This window comes from Lytechinus pictus, chromosome 3, assembly GCF_037042905.1.
Source record: "Lytechinus pictus isolate F3 Inbred chromosome 3, Lp3.0, whole genome shotgun sequence".
Lineage (NCBI taxonomy): Eukaryota > Metazoa > Echinodermata > Echinoidea > Temnopleuroida > Toxopneustidae > Lytechinus > Lytechinus pictus.
Window position 1 is genome coordinate 7,442,484 of NC_087247.1, and position 19,267 is coordinate 7,461,750.

Below are 19,267 nucleotides of genomic sequence, written 5' to 3' on the forward strand. Positions count from 1 at the left end.
ACGTCGTGGTGCCTGTTCTAGCTAGTTCCACTTGTCGTGCTGTTTTACTTCGATTTATTATTTTTATAAGCATGATAATGAAAGGCGTTCCTCTTTTATGTTCCTAGCAAAGCATGCATGCAAGCACGCTCTATATTGGAAACGACTACAGCTAGCTAGTATATGCTCGGCCGCATCGTGTCGCATGGCGACCGAGTACAGATCAACAACCACGTGCGCACGATGTGATTATGACAACAATTCTCGATCTCGATATTAAAGTCGCGATAGTTCTTGATAGTTTCCGTTGTCAACGAACTGAACTGAAAATTAACACTATCGATAGAAATACTGCCGATTTCGAAAATGTTGCAGCTTGTGAATTGAGATTGACACAGAAGATTCACACATGAAAAATAAGTTGAATTAATGACTTTTTTAACGTATGATTTTGGGGCCGGATACTGATGGATAATGCATTACACGCCTATTTTATCCCGTTTTATCCGAACGTCAACATTGCTTCTTAGCACTGACAACAAAAATATTAATTCTTGAGCATGAAAATCAAGAAGCGCAAGACCAACCGTTCGTTTTAAAAGAATATTAATGATCGAGCAGTTGCACGAATGGTGCCCATGCATAGTTTTTACCTCTATTGAGGCCATAGTTTGAGACATCTTGGTATGAATAGGCCTATATCATCCAACTCGCCGGATAATGTCCACCAAGAGCGTATAAATAGAGTGGCCTATTCATCTTTGCCATGGGAAGATATTAATATTTTTTAGAGGCCAGATAAAATGAGACAATATGAATATGATGCCCGAATGTAACTAAATTAGGGCGAACTATGATAGCAACGGCAGACTAAGTTTTGGAGAATGATAATGATGCCAAATCATTCAACACGCTAAATCGCAAATCAACAAAATGTCTACTTCTTTTTATTTTGTTTGACATCATGCTGCCTTCCTTTTTATGTTAATTTGATATACTTCCTTTTATGTTATTTTTGTTTTTATGTTTTTGACATTTTGATTTTGTTTCTGACATCATATAATTTGTTTGGGTATATTTGTTTTTTGTTGTAACTTTTGCCGAATTTTTGATATTGTAGGCACTCTTGATTCTTGAAAATTATTGGGAACGCAATCTGCTTCTGTGGGACTTTATTGGAAAAATACGCGAATTGTATTTCTTTCAGGAGAATAAGAGTTTACATTGGGAGGTTTTAATTATATTTATATAATTTATTTCCACTTCAAAACAATTTCGAAAATACGTCTCGAACGATCGTGCATTATAATCTAAGATGTCGAGTACTTTTATTTCAACGTATTTCCCTTTCTGACTTTATTGGAAAGATAAGCGAATAATATTTATTTCAGGATAAATAGTTTATGGTATCTGAAATAAATTCTATATAATTTCCACCTCAAATAATTTTAAAATACGTTCCGATCGTTCATGAGCTGATCTGAGACGTTGAGACCATTATCCAATGTATTTAGAATTTAGATTTCTGACTTAATTGAAAAGAGACGTGAATTGTACTATAGGGTTAGGAGGGTTTTTAGGAGAGAGTTTATTCTAGAAGGTAATTAAATTATTTCAATATAATTTCCAAATCAAAACAATTTTGAAATAATTTCTGTCCCGAACGATTTTCAATTAATCTGAGACGTTTAATTCTTTTTATTCAAACCCTTACCTTTTACCGGACCTAATAAACCGGCCAAAGTCAACGATCAGCACCATTAGCGTACCAAATAAGGGGGGGGGGGCAGACTTCCCCCCCTGACGAGTCACAGCACATGCAAGTGACGTATCCCTGCCCCCCCCCCCCCCCCTGACGAGTCAAAAGTGATACCTGACGGGCCATAAGTGACCCCTCTCCTAATGTGAAGACCTTTTTTTGCTTGTCTTTTTTTTCTGGCGCGAAATGTCATTTACTTGTGGTTCAAGACCTTTTTTGTTTGTCAAATTTTGGGGCGGACGAATTTGCACCCCCTTTGAAAAATCTAGGTATACGCCACTAATCAGCACTACTATTTATACCTCGGTCACATTTGCTCTACAGCGGCTGTACGGCGAGTCGAAAACAGCCGTTTTAACATTTTTGAACCAGCTGCAAATACATGGTTTGTATTTTAAAAAATGAATAAACTGCTGTTTTTTATTCGCTTTACGGCTGCCGTAGATCAAACGTGACCGAGGTTTAAGTCTCGGCATAAAAATCAGTGCTTCTCAGTATCAAGAATATTCAATACTGTATTTCTAGGCACGGGATTAAATCCGATCAGCCTTTCATCCACCAGTTTCCTATAGTGCGCTAACAATTCCCTAGTGACGCTAAAGACCACACGCAGAGTGGGGGAGGGATTGCGGGGGCGTTAAGGGTCGAATGCAAATTATCGCCCATTATCATTAACTTTCAAAGCTAGACAAACGCCGTCTTTTGATCGCTCTGTATCATTTCGAGCAGGAACAATAATAACAAACCGGATATGCGGTTTAGTAGTCCATTTTTTTCTTATTAAGAAACATTGAATGAAGAAAAAGAAAACGCTTGGGATCCACAGATGACATCCCCATACAAAACATCTTACTTATGAAAAAAAGGGAAACTGTATGATACTCATTGTAACTTCCATACTGCAATATTTGATGACCCAGTATCATTTTAGGTCTATTTTTTAAGTTTAGCAACATTTTGTGAATAAATAGGCTAGGGCCTTTATACAAATAATGGGAACTGATAGATGTGACGATCCTTTTTTGTGCGCATGTGGTTATTCAAATGAGGAAACTCTTCACCCTCTATATTTTGTTATGAACATGATGAATGGGTGCTACTGCGTATTTCGCGAACCAATTCCATTAGATTGTTGGATGCATGGAATATCTCTGTCGTTCTTTGATTTTCGCCATCATTTCCGATTGATGTTGTTTTGAGGTGCAAACAATTCAAGATAAATTTCATATATCTTTAGGACTGAATTCATGTTCTTTGAGAACATAAATGACACTTTCCCCGACAATATCGGAAAGACAAATGAAATGGAGTTACAAACATCTCAAATTAATGCACGATCGATCGTGCATGATTTGAAATTTAATTTGAGTGTAAACGATTTTAATAACTGATATTTCCCTAGATGGACGAACCTATGTTTTGTCCGAAAAAAATTAAATTACTAATTTTCCCGACAAAGTCGAAAAGGCATTTTTTAATGGAATAAAAGTCGCAAAATTTCTTATTCTTGATCCAATCCAGCATGAGATGAAAGTATTTCAGTATGGAATATCGAGTTAAAAGATATCCTCTGTCAATAAAAATATATTTGAAGACTTTCGATGTGGAAATAATTGATTTTTGTAGGATTATGAATATCTATATCTTCCAACAATATACGATTGTTGTTCTTGATCCGTCCCGTTATAAAATGATGGTCGACTTCAAGAAAATCGTAAATATACCTATACAGAGTTTCGATCTAGATGATACTTCTAAAAGGTTTCGAATCGGAAAGAGATCCGACCCGACATAAAATGGCGGTATGAAGTTGACAAATATCGAGTTCATAAAGATCTTAAATTATCAAAAATATACTTCTGAAGAGTTTTGGAACGGAAAGAATCTAATTCTCCCTACGCTATAATATCGACATCTTTTAACAAGATGCAACCATTGCTTGTTCTTGTTCCGATATGAAATTAAGTATAAAAAAGTTACTCCTCCCCCTAATCAAAATTACACTGCTGCCGCCCATCCTCCTACCCCGGATGCCGGGCAAGGGGATTTAAAAATATAGTAATGTACATAAAATAATGATCCGCATATATTCATACAATTTGCGTTCAGAATTTTATATTGCTCTAGATGCACATCACAAGGCGGTAAATGAACGTGGACTGAAAAAGGGACGATATGTTCTATTTCCACTCCATGCAGAATCATTGCCATGTTCGTGCCATTTCTAGTTAATTGATGCATACGCAATTGTTGATGATTATTTTACATCTCTAACAATTTTGTCCAAAAAGCGTCACTTTTCTCCTGTATCTAATTTGTCAACAAAGTTAGAGCTGCAATGCTTTTATCCTTTCAACGATAAAATGCGAAGAAACAATAGATTTAATTCCCTATAGAAATTAGAGCTATTGTGACAAGTTCGAGCAACTGGCACTTCGTCGTTTCACAAAGGAGTGATTAGTCCTCATGATCGAATTCATTGAGCCCGAGCTTCATTGAAAACAGTTGGCATCTCGGTTTTTTTTGTCTGGACGATCTTTGTGCATTTCTTGGCAAAAATAACTATTACAAGATTTCTTTGAACAGGAGTGAAAGCAGGAAGCCTGACCAGGTTGACGTTATTCCAATAAACCCCAACATGAAACTATGAACAATGAGCACGCAATAAACAGACGAACATTATATTTCAAAAGTGTTTCGGGTAATTATAATTTTTCAATGTAATTTAAAAAATCGCGAGAGCAAAAGAAAGTGTGAAAACGGAGAAAAGCAAATAGAATGAATTAAAGGATGTTAAAAAAAAACAAATGTGAAAAATAGAACATGAAGATTTAAAGAACGGGATTTTAAAAATAGCGACCAATTAAGCCGACATTATATGTTTTGGGTAGTTGGACATCAAACATGTGGTGGGGGGGGGGGGACACGTCCTTCCAAAAGTCAGTTAAGCGTAGAGGACACAAAATTGCCATACATGTACCTCCCTGCTCACCCCCACCCTCTCCCCCAACAAATGGAAGCTTTATTTCATTTGATTATTTACGAACGTTCTCACTTGTCAAAACTATCAAAATTGTCAAGGATCTGCCTTATAGAAAATTCAAGCGCACTTCGTGTCGTGTTCTCGTTCTTGCGCCATTTACAAAGGCCAAATGAAATTTGATCTTAGTTATATAGCAATATAATGAGGCATATCTCTTAAAGTAGCTGAAAAGGCGGCAAGGCATTGTGGCCCCGGGTAAATCTAGGAGTTACACTCATAAGTGCCCACATGAGTATGGACTTGGTTTTATACCCCCCCCCCTATTTTTAAGTTTATCTTTCTTTTAATTATGTTAACAATTTGCATAGATTTTGTATCCCCACGCCGATACAAAAGGTAAGTTAGAATCAAAGTAATCCCGCCTTCTAACAAGGTATTCTGTTTGGATGCCTATTGACATTACCGCCCTAAAAAATATAATTGTACATAATAATACCATAGAGCTATATATACTTTGTTGATTCAACGTGCCCGGGATTTTATAGGTCTAATAAGTTTCGACCCCCCCCCCCCCTTTACATGAATTCGCCGACCAAGGGCAAAAAAGTAGAGACTCCACAGGATGTTCCTTCTTATCCCCTTTTAAGATTAACTGCATGATTAAGAAATACCTAACAAAGGTGCTGTTTAAGTCATTAAAGATCAAAGCGTCATTTTGCTTTCACCATATAATGCGCGGCGAGTTCTTTTCAAAGAAAGTATCCGACTTAGATTATATTGATTAATTATCATTGAAGGGTCATGGGCGTAGCGGACATAAATATTCTGCGAAAGATCCTGCTCTTTTCATTGCGCTTGAGCGTTTTTCATTAAATTGATTAATTGTGTATACATGTACGTGTATGAAAACAGTCATAATGAATTGCGAAGAAGCACTATTATACTCACCTGCTGCGACCAAATTCAATGATTATGTAAAAATGAAATGAAATTACTTGAATACTTTTGCATGAAATATTATGGCATAAAATCACAAATTTTGTAATTTGAACCATCAAATTAATGGCAAGGTGAATTATATCATTCTAAAACAGGAACAAGCGATTATCGTACATTGGTGGAAGAAATAGTTAATTTTTAAGCAGGGTCAATTAGATATATATGAATCCTTCCACCTTGAAACGTACTAGAAGTATTTCTTAGATCGTTTATAAGACAGTTTATGGCTCAATATTTCGCACATTTACACCTTCATTTCGTGTCGGAGCAGAAATAAACAAACAAGCTATAATCGTTCATTGTTGGAAAATACCGTAGATTATTGCAAAAGGCAGTCAGATGCTTTCCGCCTCATAACTATTTAGAAATCTGCTACCCGTTTTATCTAAAAACATTCCAAATATTTTGCTTCATTTCATGTCGGGTCGGATTCAAGAACAAGCTATCATCGTACATTGTTCGAAGAATAGAATAGTTATTTTATTTCCGCGTTAAATAATCTAGGACCCGTGTTATCTGTCAATATTCCAATATATTTTGTTTTATTAAATGTCTGGTCGAATTCAAGAGCAAGCGATTATCGTACATCGTTCAAAGAAATACGTAATTATTTCGCAAGTTTAATTATATGAATACGAATCTTTCCACCTAAAAACGGACCAGAATTATTTCTCAACCATTTAAGACACTTTTAGCTCAACATTTCATTCTTTTATACCTTCACTTCGTGCCCGAGCGGAAACAAACACACAGGCGATAATCGTACAATGTTGGAAAATACCATAAATTATTACGAAAGGTAATTAGATTCTTCCCGCCTTAAAACTATTTAAAAGTATATTTAGAATAATCTACGACCCGTGTTATCAATTAACATTCCATGTATTTTGTTTTATTAAATGTCTGGTCGAATTCAAGAACAAGCGATTATCGTACATTGTTCGAAGAAATACGTAATTAATTCGCAAGTTTAATTACATGAATACGAATCTTTCCACATTGAAACGTACCAGAAATATTTTTTAAAGTTTTTAAGACACTTGTTAGCTCAATATTTCATTCTTTAATACTTTCATTTCGTGCCAAAACGGACCCAAACAAACACGCAAGCGATAATTTTACATTGCTAGAAGATTCTATGCCCTATTTCATGTCGGGTCGGATTAAAAACAAGTGATGATTGTACTTTTTTGGAAGAAATAGATAATTATTACGCAAGGGAAATAATATAAAACTCATATCAATATGAATCTTTCCACCTCGAAACGTACAAGAAGTATTTTGCTAAAAATCTAAGAGTCTTTTTAGCTCAATATTTCATAGTTTAATACCTCCATTTCGTGTCGGGCGGACAAGAAAAATCGCCGCATCGGTCGCGCACATTTCACCAACGGAAATATAAAAAAGCACATCATTTGAGTACGAGTATTCGCTTGCAAGTTGGCCGCGTGCAAGCTGCGAGAAGCGGCGAGAAGCTGCAAGGATAAAATCTAGGATTAGATTCTTGTTAATCTGCTTTAATCTGAGCAGAGCGCCGCCGCTAGCTGCGTCTAGCGGGGAGATACATCCTGTTCACTAATTACCGCAGCGGGGGTGTGCTCGCCGGGTGCATGCTGCCAATACAATATGGATGCTTTCCCTAACTAGGCATTAATTTAATTTACCTTATTTCATGTGGACTTTGCATATAATAATTTAAGATTTATGAAGTGCACACAACAGTCATTAATGACATTAATGACAGTGCACAAAAGAAATTAGACATCTAAAACAATACAGGATATGAAGTAAATGGCCGTATTCATAATAATGATATTAACAACACATAGGGTTTTCTATAGTTTATGCAGTTTATATTTCAGTCAGATAAGTTTTCAAACAAAAATAATTACCTGACTATTCTCCTTCAAGCTTGAGATCTCCATGTATAGTTTCTCAGCTGATCTACTCCATTCTTCTTCCTTTCGCTTCAACTCACTGAAAAAAAAGTTATTGAGTCAAATTAATCTTTAATTCTACTTAAAAAGTAATCAACATATCACTAGCATACAGAATGCACACCGCTTTTCACTCAGAATCATGTTTTGTAACATAGTGGAATTTACTGATAACATTTCTGAGGCATGTTTTTTATATTATGGTTTGGTATTGAAAGCTCCTACATGTAGATTTACTCGTGGAGACTCTCCTCACATATCATACAGGCATGTGCGCATGCCACACATAAAATGGAGATCAAGAGTCGGCACAATACAGGTGCCCTCTGCTCACAATATGATGAACAAATGTGCCATTTACTAGTTTTCATATAATATCATATTTATTAGATTTTGTTTGAAAAAAAAAATTAGGTTGGTCCACATCTTGTCAAATTTTAAGGAAGAATTTTGAATATTTTAGTAGGGTCAGTAAGGTTTCAGCAAACAAACCTTTTTTTAGCGTAATTCAACCATGCACTTACCGTTCTGTCTCTTTTCTGACCAGCTGTGATTTTTCCAGCTCGATGTTGGTGGTATTCACAAGTTTCTTGGCAGAAGAAAGCTTTAAATCAAAACACAAGAGATACACAATTAACGATATTTTGTTGTGCCGGGCTTGATGAATGAGCACCAAAGCAGAAGTGACTACCTTAGGTTAAAAAGGGATTATCATCAAAGGACCTTGTGCATAGTCATTTCATAGGTAATAACATGGATGAGAGGGAATTAATAAACCAAACATCAAAGTGCAAAAATTAATACCCCCAAAAAAGGAAGATTTTTCAAACACTCATTTAAAATCATTAAAAAATGCAGATTCTGCTAATTATTTTCTTGTTAATTATATCTGTATCATTAAGAAAATGTAAACCTTACTTCAATAGGACTATAGGATATTACTTAGTTTTTAGAGTAACAAACCTTATTTTGTTTTTGGATTAAACAACCTTTGGAACATCGAACCTAATTTCATTTTCAGAAGAGCAAAATTTTAGATTAACAAACTTTTGGAATAATAAACCTTTGAGGTATTTTAACCTTTGGTATAACAAGATGTAACAAAATTTCCACACAATATTACTTACACAAATATGCAAAGAAAGTTGATATTGCCACCTATAACTTTACTAACTTATGTGACAGTTTATGACTCAATATCTAGAAAGGGTAATTAGTCTTACCTCGGTCTGTAGCCTGTCTTTCTCTGTCTCTCCTTTCTCTACCTTGGAGTATAGTTTGGTATTCTCAGCTCTCACAGCAGCTAGTTGTGCATTGAAAGCCATGGTAGCATGGGCTAGGGCCTCCTCATTAACTTGCTGAGTGTGTAAAAAAAAGCAAGCAAGGGTAGATATGAATTAACCCTTGATTTTGCAATTCCTGCATGCTCTGTACACAGGATACCCATTTCAGTGGGCAATGGGTTTATAAACAAATGTACCAAGTGCTGAGAAATAAAGTGGGAATTCTTTTTTCTTGGTTGGACTGGCAATTACTAATCAACCCCTCATAATTGCCAGCTTGACCCGAGGATGAATAATTCCCTTAATATCCTACAAGAAATTCCATCATTGATGTGACCGCACAGCAAATTTTCATGATGGGCATTTTATTTTCAACATTATTCATATCAAATTCATACGATACTATCTGAACCAATCACTAAAAAGGATTCAATTCTTTTATAAATGAAACAAAATATGGATTATTCAGTTGTAACTTTCTATAATCAAACTAATATATTTCTGTCAAGAAGAATAAAAATAAAGAATTCAGGGAGATTTTTCCCAAGTACAAGCAATTAAAGGACCTACACAGAGAATTCTAATATTTCTGAAGAATCATAAATTTGATTTTGTTTTAAATAAATAATAAAAACAAACGAACCCTCCACCAAAACATGTTTATTAACTGAGCATTCATATCCTAATCAAACCATTCTAATTCATGTATCAAGATTTAAAGGCTTTTGTAGGCCCATTTGTGCATAGTTCACTATGCAGATGTGTCTTGGGGCCTAATATACTGAGAGCTATGCACTATTAACACATATAGGTGTACACAGAATATGCAAGTTCTTTTACATTTACATGACAGATGCATAACAATCTCATTTCTCACAATGTCAGACTTGAGTTCCTCAATCTTGCTGTTGAGTTCTTGGTTTTCTGTCGCTAGCAAACCTTGGTTGTCATGGTGATGTATCCTCTGTCTCTCTAATTCAACCTGCACAAAATAAAGAAACAAGTCATGATATAACAGAAGCATGGTATGAGAATAATGATGACTGTAATAGCTATACATGTATATTAATTCAACAGTGATTCATCACATCTAGGATTATCTTTAGTGTAAAATATTATAATTATGGAAACATTTTTCACTGGGAAGGGGGAAGGTGATAAAACCTTGTGAGTTTCTAAGATCACTATTGACTTTGAAGGTAATTTCATACCAATTACTATGTCTTTGACTTTTTACCAGTCTTTAATCACCAATATGACTTTAAGTCCTGGCTTCAGAATAATCAAAGGAAGCTGTTGTTGATAAAATGTCAAATTGTTTTAAAGATATAAGCTATATTCTTTTTAAAACCTCTGCATTATTCCTAACTTCCCCATGTAGTTGGATTACGGGTGCGTGCCACAACACCCAAGTTTATTCAAGAGGGGAAGGGCAGGATTAATAGGCATACCTTCAAAGAATACAAGTCACCCTTGAGCCGGTCATTCTGAGAGAGAGCAGCTTTCCGGCTCTCATCGGCCGCCTCAAGTCTTGAGATTGCTTCTGCCTGCAAGGAGAGATTATTCATACACAGGGAATTAAACATTTAAAAGAACACAATCTTTTATTTTAACAAGACAGAAGAGAATAACAATAGGCTAATAAGAAAATACTAAAAAGGGGGAAAAGGAAAAACAAGTATGGCATATGTTACCCCCCCCCCCCTCTATCTCTTCCGCCATAGAAGGAATCTGCTGGGAACAGACATCATGAATATTACATACTGACACATGTAATATATACAAATATATATATACTTCAAAAACTGAAGATATGGTACTGCTGACTTACCTTTTGATAATGATACTTTGACGTTTCCTGCAAAGAAAATGGGTGAAAGTATAAAAAAATATATAGTATATCCTTGCTGGCTGATAATATAATAGCATTTTGATTGTACACGAAACATAAAATCATATATCAAACCATCATTACCCCCCCCCCAAAAAAAAAAAGGGGGAATGTATTGATAATTAATACATAAAATGAATTAATTTTTTTTTTTTTTTTTTTATTAAAAATATCTTTCCCAATCCCACAACAGGACTTCCCTTTTAGTAAGAAATATACACAAAATTTTATTTAAATGGACCTTCAAAGCACAAAAGATATATATCTTTATTTTCTAAAGGTCTGTATACATCTGATTGACTTGTGCATATTTCTTTTCAGTTGACTTGAACAATCTAAACTGGATCTGACATTTTGCAGCATTTAAAAAGAAGGGAAGGGATTAAAGATCAGAGACAGACTTAAACATGCTAGAAAATTCTACATCTCAAATACTTACATTTTTAAACATCTTCTCTTTCTCTTCCTGATCTTGTAAAATATCTTGATGCATCAGCCTGGCATTCCTCTCGCTCATTGCTTTCTTCCTCAGCTCATCTCTCTCTTCCTCCAACTGAATAAATTATAGAATGTGGAAAATCATTATAAAAGCTCATTGGTAAATTCTCATACAATACATATCCCTCATCCTTCTTTGATTTAAACAATGAAATAAAATGGAATTGGACACCTGGATCAGACTAAGCTCTCTTTTTCGTGTAAAAAGAACAGAAAAATAAATATTATCTTAGGAATCCCCTTTACCTATACTTTCTATGGTTTCAATCTGTGAATCAGTTAAGGTTTATTATAATTGCAACATATCAAAGTTTAATCTCAATTTATTACGACTGAAAATATCACTTCATTTGAAATATATGAAACATTTTCTTTTTCATCTTCTAAATGCATTGTGCCATTCTGTGAAAAATGCAGTATATGAATAACAATAATAATGGTAAGACAATACTTTTGTATCGAACAACAAATTGTGTCTTGTACTTCTTCACTCCAAGATCTCATGTGCTAGGTCTCATGAGCATTGGGTGGAAACTGAGGAAGTAGTTTGATCCGCAAGATTTTAAACTTCATTTATTGAGGTGTTCAGAATTCAGAAGAAAAAAATATTTGAGATAAAGAACATTGAAGAAAAATGAACAATAGAGGATGGTCAATGCACACATTCTTAATTTGATTTACAACATATTCAATATTCAAGATTAAAGAATTAAGATTACCCACATTTCCATGTACAATACTTTTAAATAGCATTAACATTTGAGAAAAAAACACACATTGATGACATTATTATCTTCTAAAGTTTACCTGTTTGATGAGATTAGCTGCTGATTTCAGGTCCACTTGAATAGTCCTTGCTGCTAGCTCAGCCCTCTGCTTAGCTTCAACCTCCCTAATAATGTAGGGTGAATGAATAATAATGAAAAAATTAGTGTGTATAAATAACTTATTTCTAAATTATTGTAACGTACATGTATCCTAACTTACACCTCTATTATACAGCATTACCTCCCCTTGAAGTAATCAAATAAATCAAAATAAAAGAATAACTTGCTAAATAAATACATAAATAAATGAATGAAATAATATAATACATACATATATAATTGAAAATATACACCTGTACATGAATAAGTACAAGAGTTAATGAATAAACAAGTAAATATATTGAATTACACAAAATATGACAAAGACAAATTAAATAACGAAAAAATGCAGCTACGATGTCTTTGAATAAGGGATTTACTGACATATGTAAGACAAACTTTCTTCATTGTTCTATTCTCCAATATGTCACATCTGTATAGTTACAGGTTATAGGAGAAAACAAATCAGATTTGCGAGATATGAAATCATCACATTTTGGCCCTTAAAATAAATTACTTGAAAGTGACCGGTTTTCAAAAACTCACATTTTTAATGAGATTATGATAACAATGAGATCAATGCATAATCCAGCAAATGATAATTGCAATTTGTAATAAAAAACTCACTTAGTGAAAGCCTCTTCTCTTTTGATGAGTTGTTGTTTTGTTTTCTTCAAAATCAATTCGGCATTACTATGCTTCTCTGTCTCTTGGTCCAATCTATGCCTGTACAAATCATAATATAAGCAATTCAATAATCAAAGTGCTGCCAACCTGAACAGAACATTTCAGTATTTCTAAAAGCTGAAAATCGGTATTTTGGTGAGGAAATCAGTATTTTCAAAGATATACTATAGGACAACACATTAAACTGAAACTTTTGAAATCAGTATTTGCATGAAACCATCAGTATTCTTCTCATTTTTCAGAACCAAATACTTAAGATCAGAACTAGCTGGCAGCTCTGTAATTAGATTCAGTGTTGAACATATTTGCCAGTTGGAAACAATCTTAAAAAGAGCTTAAACTGAATATAATAAAATGACCACCCCAGTAATTTTATGTATAAATACAAATATACACTTAGTAAATGCTTACAAATTCATGCATTGGCATAACATTACAGCAAAGTATTTATCATTGAAAAATTAGTCAAAAACATATCGTGAAACATTAAAGGTAAAAGACAGAAAGACATGTACATAAATGGTATCAATACTTACGCGTAATTCCTAATCTGGGATTCAAGATCCAGTATCTTGGACTCGAGTCCTGCTTTCATCTCACTAACTGCCATCAGTTTGCTGTTTGATAGGAATGAAATATAAGATATGATAGATTCCAAATCAAAGTTATTTAAACTGCACTACTTTGTCATGAGATAAAGATCTTTTTAGCATTTAACAAACAGCAATTTTTCTTTAAAGGCCATCAGGAGAGTGGCAGTCATTCAAGCTAGTCAGAAAGTTGAGACTCCTATCTCATCCACACTCCGCTACCGAGACTGCTCATCTCATTTGCACTTCTGCTCCAAGTCATCCCATCTCATCTGGTTTACAGTCCTTAGAAGGACTTCACCTTACCTCTCTCACCCATCTCTTTCTCACTATTCAATGACAACTCAATCTCTTCCATTTTCCTTTCCCATCAACTTTCCCTTATTCAGTCATCAAAAGAGACCTTACAAGACTGACTTGGTGAACCATAAGCTTCTTTATTAATGCTGATTGTGTGTATTACATTGATGCAGAATAGCTAAATGCATTTCTTCATTCAGTGATGGCATTTCGTCTTTCTATGTGATACCAACAAATCACTGGCGGATCCAGGGATGGGGGGGCACAGCCGGCCCATGCCCCCCCCCCCCCTTTTGAGAAGCAAAATTAAAATTTGTAAGGTAAAAATGACGTTAAAACAGAAGTGTGCCCCTCCCTTTTGAAAGTGAAGACTTTTTTTTTTTTGGGGGGGGGGGGCTTGTAAAAAATGTGCCCCCCCCCCCCCTTTGGAAAATCCTGGATCTGCCCCTGCAACAAATTGCCACTAAAGACAACCTACACTTGCAGGGGTGGCACCACTTTTGGAAGTGGAAACGATGATTAAAAAAAATTATTTACAAAATACAAAAGATGATAATGCCCCTCAGCACTTAAATTTCAAGATCTAAATAGGTTTCTGCATGTATTGCATGATTATACAAGAAAAACATGAATTGAAAATCAACATCTTCAGTCGATGAAGATGGATACTTACTTGTAGAGATCCTGTTTCTCACTCTGCAGTGTCTTGCACCTGTTCTCCATATTCAGCCTTGAACTCTTCTCACGGTCGGCTCGCCGTCTCATATCACGCAGAGCATGCTGAAACTGCATTACGGTTGCTGCATCTGATATTCAAACAAAAACAGGTTCAGTTGAGATTTTTTATTATTGTATCTTCTTTATTTCCAATCTTCTATTAAAAAAAATCATGTATTAGTATGTAAACTGGGGGGTGTTTCACAAAGATTTAAGTATGACTTAGAGGCGCACTTAAATGCCTAGCTGCGTGCGTTATAACAGGCATCACTGTACTGGTCAGATCATGCCAAGAGGACGCAGACTACTGCGTATTAATCAATAAGATTGCGCATTACATATCATATACCCGTTGGCATTTAAGTGTGACTCTAATTTATACTTAATCTTTGTGAAACACCCCCCTGGAATCAAGATATTTTGAAATCAGCGACGATACATTAACTGATGGAAACCCAATATTCTACAAAAACATCTCTTTTGCGCTAATTCTAAAGATAGAGCAAACAGTTCATCCATGATACATTGTTGTTAAACCTGTATAACTTGTCCTGTCATAAAAAAGAACACCTATTCTTGCAATAGACTAGATAAAATTTAGGAGAAATGTGAACTAAAGTAATTAATTGGTAAGTTACATATGTGTCGTCTCACAGACCTTGGTTGCATTGCCAATTGGAGGATCTCAATATTCAAATGCTCATAATTTGGTGATTATTCAATCAATCTTCCTCAAACTTTTATTGATCTGGGTTGTTTTTTTATTCTTCTTTTATTATATGAATTCAAATAGTTTAAATGAATTAACCCTCCTTCAAGAGTGAGTTTTAAGAGTGACAAATTAACGATTATGACTCTACACACCTAGAGTTGTATCCAGTGACCCCTGCGTTACGCCGGTGAGGGGTGCAATAGGGGTGGAGGCCAGGAGAGGTAGGGTGCCAAGCTGCCCCCCATCATCTGCTGTGGATCCATTGCCTTCTTCACTGCTGGAGTAATCCAGGCCATCTCCTTCGTTGAGTATGCCCATCCATTCAGGCTGTTAGTGAAGACATAGAGAAAGTATTGATAAGACAGTTTGGCAGGTGCTGAGAGAGAGAGAGAAAGGAGGTAGAGCCAGAAAGATGGATAAAGACAAAGATAGTAGAGATAAAAAGACAGACACCGAAACACACAGAGATAAAGAGAGAGAGTGTGTGGAAAAAATGAGTGAAAAAAAAACACAACTAAACTGAGCGATTGTGACAAAGACACTAATAGAGGGATAGACAAAGAGATAGGAAAAACCTTAGACAAAAGACAAGAAGACAAAAAGAGAAAAGCAGAAACAGACAGACAGGTAGACAGAGACAATAGGCTAGAGACAGTGAGCTGGAGAGAACACAATAGACAGACGTAGACAAATAGAGACACAAAGAGGGGGAAATAAGAGAAAGAAAGTTAGAAAGAAAGAACAGACACATGAAAAAGTACAATGAAAAGAAAATTAAATAAATTTATAGTTGATACATTATAAAGATGAAATGAGGGTACACTCGCGATCTATTTTTTGAAAAACTAATGCATGCAGTTTGCATGTGAGAAAACTAAAATCCTCAAGTAATTTCTCACTAACCTGTTGCTTCTTGTTTGAGTTGGCTGCATTGTGATTGAGAAGAGATGGTGGTAAGGAGCTCATCAGTGGTCTAGACTGGGGTCTGAAGAAAATGGAGAAAAGGAAGAAATAAATTGAAAAATTATCTCTGTGGAATCACAGAAAATAACCAGTTGAAGATATCCTGTGATCTGAAATGTCAACTAAATTTGTTTAGAGCATCTGATAAGATAACATACAAAGGGCTTAAATTAATCCAAGAACATGACCATGGATGGCCCTTTTGATCGGCCTCAATGCTCCTCTCATTGGCCTTTGAAATGTGCCCTCTTTATTTTTCCATTTGTGATTTAACATAGTAATGTGCCATGTAGAAAAGTGACTTTGTCCTAAAAATATTGACAATTAAGGTCTGTCATACAAAACATATGAGTGTATAAGCCATAGAACCAATAAATGTAAAGCCCTCTCTAATGACTTGGTATTCAAGATTTATGTAGACACTATCAAACATGTAAATTCAACTTTAATAGTTGATCATAAAAGCTTTCTATCAAAACAAAAATAACAAGTGACAATTATGAGTTTGATAACTGTTGGCAATTGTTCAAGTATTATTTTATTCAACAATATTCAGAGATTAAAGTGTACCCTTCTTTAAAGTACAGTAATTGCCAAAGATTTATTTTTAATATCTATGAGTGGATTACGACATCAACACAGTGTAATGCCATTAAACAAGTATAAGTGTAACTTACACAATACCCGAGTGATGTCCAAGCTCCGATGTATTATGTAACTTAATGAAGGTACCATCTGTTCCTGCAGTCATTCCCATACTCTGTCCCATGGAGCTGTAGAGAACAGGATCTGTCATCTCCATCTGATCCTTCTCCATCTTCATCGATTCCATTTCATGGGTCAGCTCATCAATCATTCCGTCAAACTGACTGATGGATGAGACAGTATCCGACCTTTCCTCGTCCATCAGCCGCCTCTCGATATTCTGCTGGTAGAGGTTAAGGGCCTGGTCCACGCTGTGATCTCCACCAGTTTCCTGGAGTCTCCTGGGAGGCATTTCTGCAGGACGTGCAACGCTCTGGTCCCGCTGTTTCCTCTGTTCTTCCATCCTCAGTCTCATCATTTTCTTCATCTCCTCCAGCTCGTTCCGTTTTTGCTCCATCTCCCTGGTCCTATTCATGAGTTGCTCACGCTCTTCCTGCAGCCTCTGCTTCTCTTGTTGGAGCTCCTCCTTGGCTTTAGAAGCTAGTTCTGCCTCCTTCTTCAACTGCCCTTCAAGGTCACCAGTAGCGTTCAGGTTATCATTGTACTTTTCTTGCATAGTCTTCTCCATATCTTGACGTTTTTGGTCAAGCTCCCTCCAACTCTGTTCAAGCTTTGCTTTCTCTTCCTTCATGGATCTCTCCAAGGTTGATAAGCTGGTCTTTTCCTTGATCTGTTGGTCCTCAAACTCCTTCCTCTGGTGCTCAATACGCTGCCGTTCATCTTCCAGCCTCTTCCTTTCATCCTCTAGATGGTGTGCTGCTGCTTGACGATCCGCATCATCGGCTTCACCAGCTGATCTCTTTTTGAACAATTCATCCTCGAGCTGTTTCCGGACATCTTCATGCCTCTTCCTGTCATCCTCCAATCTCTTCTCTTCCCTCTTGAGCCGCTCTTCTTCCAACCTTTGTTTTTCTTCTGCTTCTTCCTTTGCCGCTTGCAGTTTCTTTTTGTCCTCCTCTTGCTGTCTTCGCAGCATCTCAAAGTGCTTCTTGAGCTCATCAATCTTAATCTTCTCTTCTATTTGTTTTTGCTTTTCAGTATCCAATTTTTCCCTTTCTGCGGTGAGCATAAGTTGAGTTTGTTGCTTCTCTTCTTCATATTGTTGACGTTCCTTTCGTCTGGTTTCCTCCTCCTGTCTTCTCTTCTCTTCAAGCCTCTGTCGCTCTTCCTCCAACTTCCGTTCATTCGATTTCCTTTCTTCCTCTAACCGTTTCTTTTCCTCTACCTGTCTCTTCTCTTCTAACTGCTTTTCCTCCAGGAGACGTCTTCTCTCAGCTTCAATTCTGCTCAGCTCTTCTTTCCTCTCATTTTCTAGTTGCTTCTTTTCTCTTTCTCTTTCATCAGCAATCTCTTGCTCGGCTTCTTGTTTCCTCTGGGCTTCTCGATTCCTTTCTTCTTCCACCTGCCTCCGCTCTGCTTCAATCCTCTCTCGTTCTTTTTCCAAGTCCATCTCCATCCTCTCCCTCTCCATCCTCAACTGTTCTTTCCTTTCTGTCTCCCTCCTTTCTTCTTCTTCCCTCTTCCTCTTTTCCTGTGCCGCATTTTCTGTTTCGAGTCGCATCTTTTCTTCTTCCAACTGCTGCTTCTCCCTTGCAAGCTCTTCCTCCATACGTTCTTTCTCTCTTTTCAACTTCTCCTCCTGATCTTTCTGCTTCAGCTGTTCTTCCTTCATCCTCTGCTCTTCTGCTGCTTGTTTCTCTCTTTCGGCTTTCTTCCTCTCTTGGTCCACTTTCTGCCTCTCCTCTTCTAATCTCTGTCTCTCCTCTTCATTCTGCTGTCGCTCCAGCTCTGCTTGTCTGGCCAGTTCTTCCTTCTCCTTCTGGATCTCTTCCTCTGCCTCTCTCAAGAGTTTTTCTTTCTTCCGTCTTTCATCTTCTTCCCACTGCCTCTGTCTCTCCTCTTCCATTCGCTGTTGTTCTTTATTGACCTATGAAAAACAAAACAGAAGAGAGTTAACACTCTAATGGAATATTCATGAAATAACATAAAAATTCCATAACTTAAAGATGAAGTATTACTGGTACATTAAAAACCCATGCCTGCCAACATTTGCAAATGAAAAAAAGGAATTCTAATCGCACAGCGCAAATTTTTCTGCTTGATGTCAGGTGTGTCTCCCTCACTTTTTTTAATAATTAAAATATGTTTAGCAATCTTATATCAAACATTAAGAAATTACAAGTGTTGAAAAACCGTATTACTCTTACACCCAAACCCCAACATACATATACATATATGGGCTCTTTTATTTTTTTATCCTAAATAAATGGAAAAACGGAGTGCTCCTCTATTTGATTGATAAAATATCTTTAAAACGGCGTAATTCCTGGAAAACAGGAGTAGTTGGCAGGCCTGAAAACCTAAACTTGTAAATTTTCAAACGATTCAACTTCTTATC

General features: G+C 36.1%; 1 protein-coding gene across 3 annotated transcripts in view; it reads right to left on the reverse strand.

Annotated features, from left to right (window-relative positions):
* LOC129257907 (rootletin-like) overlaps positions 1-19,267 on the reverse strand; it is a 77,547-nt gene that overhangs the window by 33,385 nt on the left and 24,895 nt on the right. For all 3 annotated transcript variants that reach the window (XM_064096260.1, XM_064096259.1, XM_064096257.1), the window contains exons 17-30: positions 16,842-18,796; positions 16,105-16,186; positions 15,354-15,528; positions 14,446-14,578; positions 13,419-13,499; positions 12,823-12,921; positions 12,137-12,221; positions 11,271-11,384; positions 10,772-10,798; positions 10,392-10,487; positions 9,818-9,922; positions 8,881-9,015; positions 8,182-8,261; positions 7,613-7,697 (exon numbers count right to left, since the gene is read on the reverse strand). In XM_064096260.1, coding sequence (XP_063952330.1) covers positions 7,613-7,697; positions 8,182-8,261; positions 8,881-9,015; positions 9,818-9,922; positions 10,392-10,487; positions 10,772-10,798; positions 11,271-11,384; positions 12,137-12,221; positions 12,823-12,921; positions 13,419-13,499; positions 14,446-14,578; positions 15,354-15,528; positions 16,105-16,186; positions 16,842-18,796 — 3,252 coding nt within the window. The remainder of the gene's footprint in view (positions 1-7,612; positions 7,698-8,181; positions 8,262-8,880; positions 9,016-9,817; positions 9,923-10,391; positions 10,488-10,771; positions 10,799-11,270; positions 11,385-12,136; positions 12,222-12,822; positions 12,922-13,418; positions 13,500-14,445; positions 14,579-15,353; positions 15,529-16,104; positions 16,187-16,841; positions 18,797-19,267) is intronic.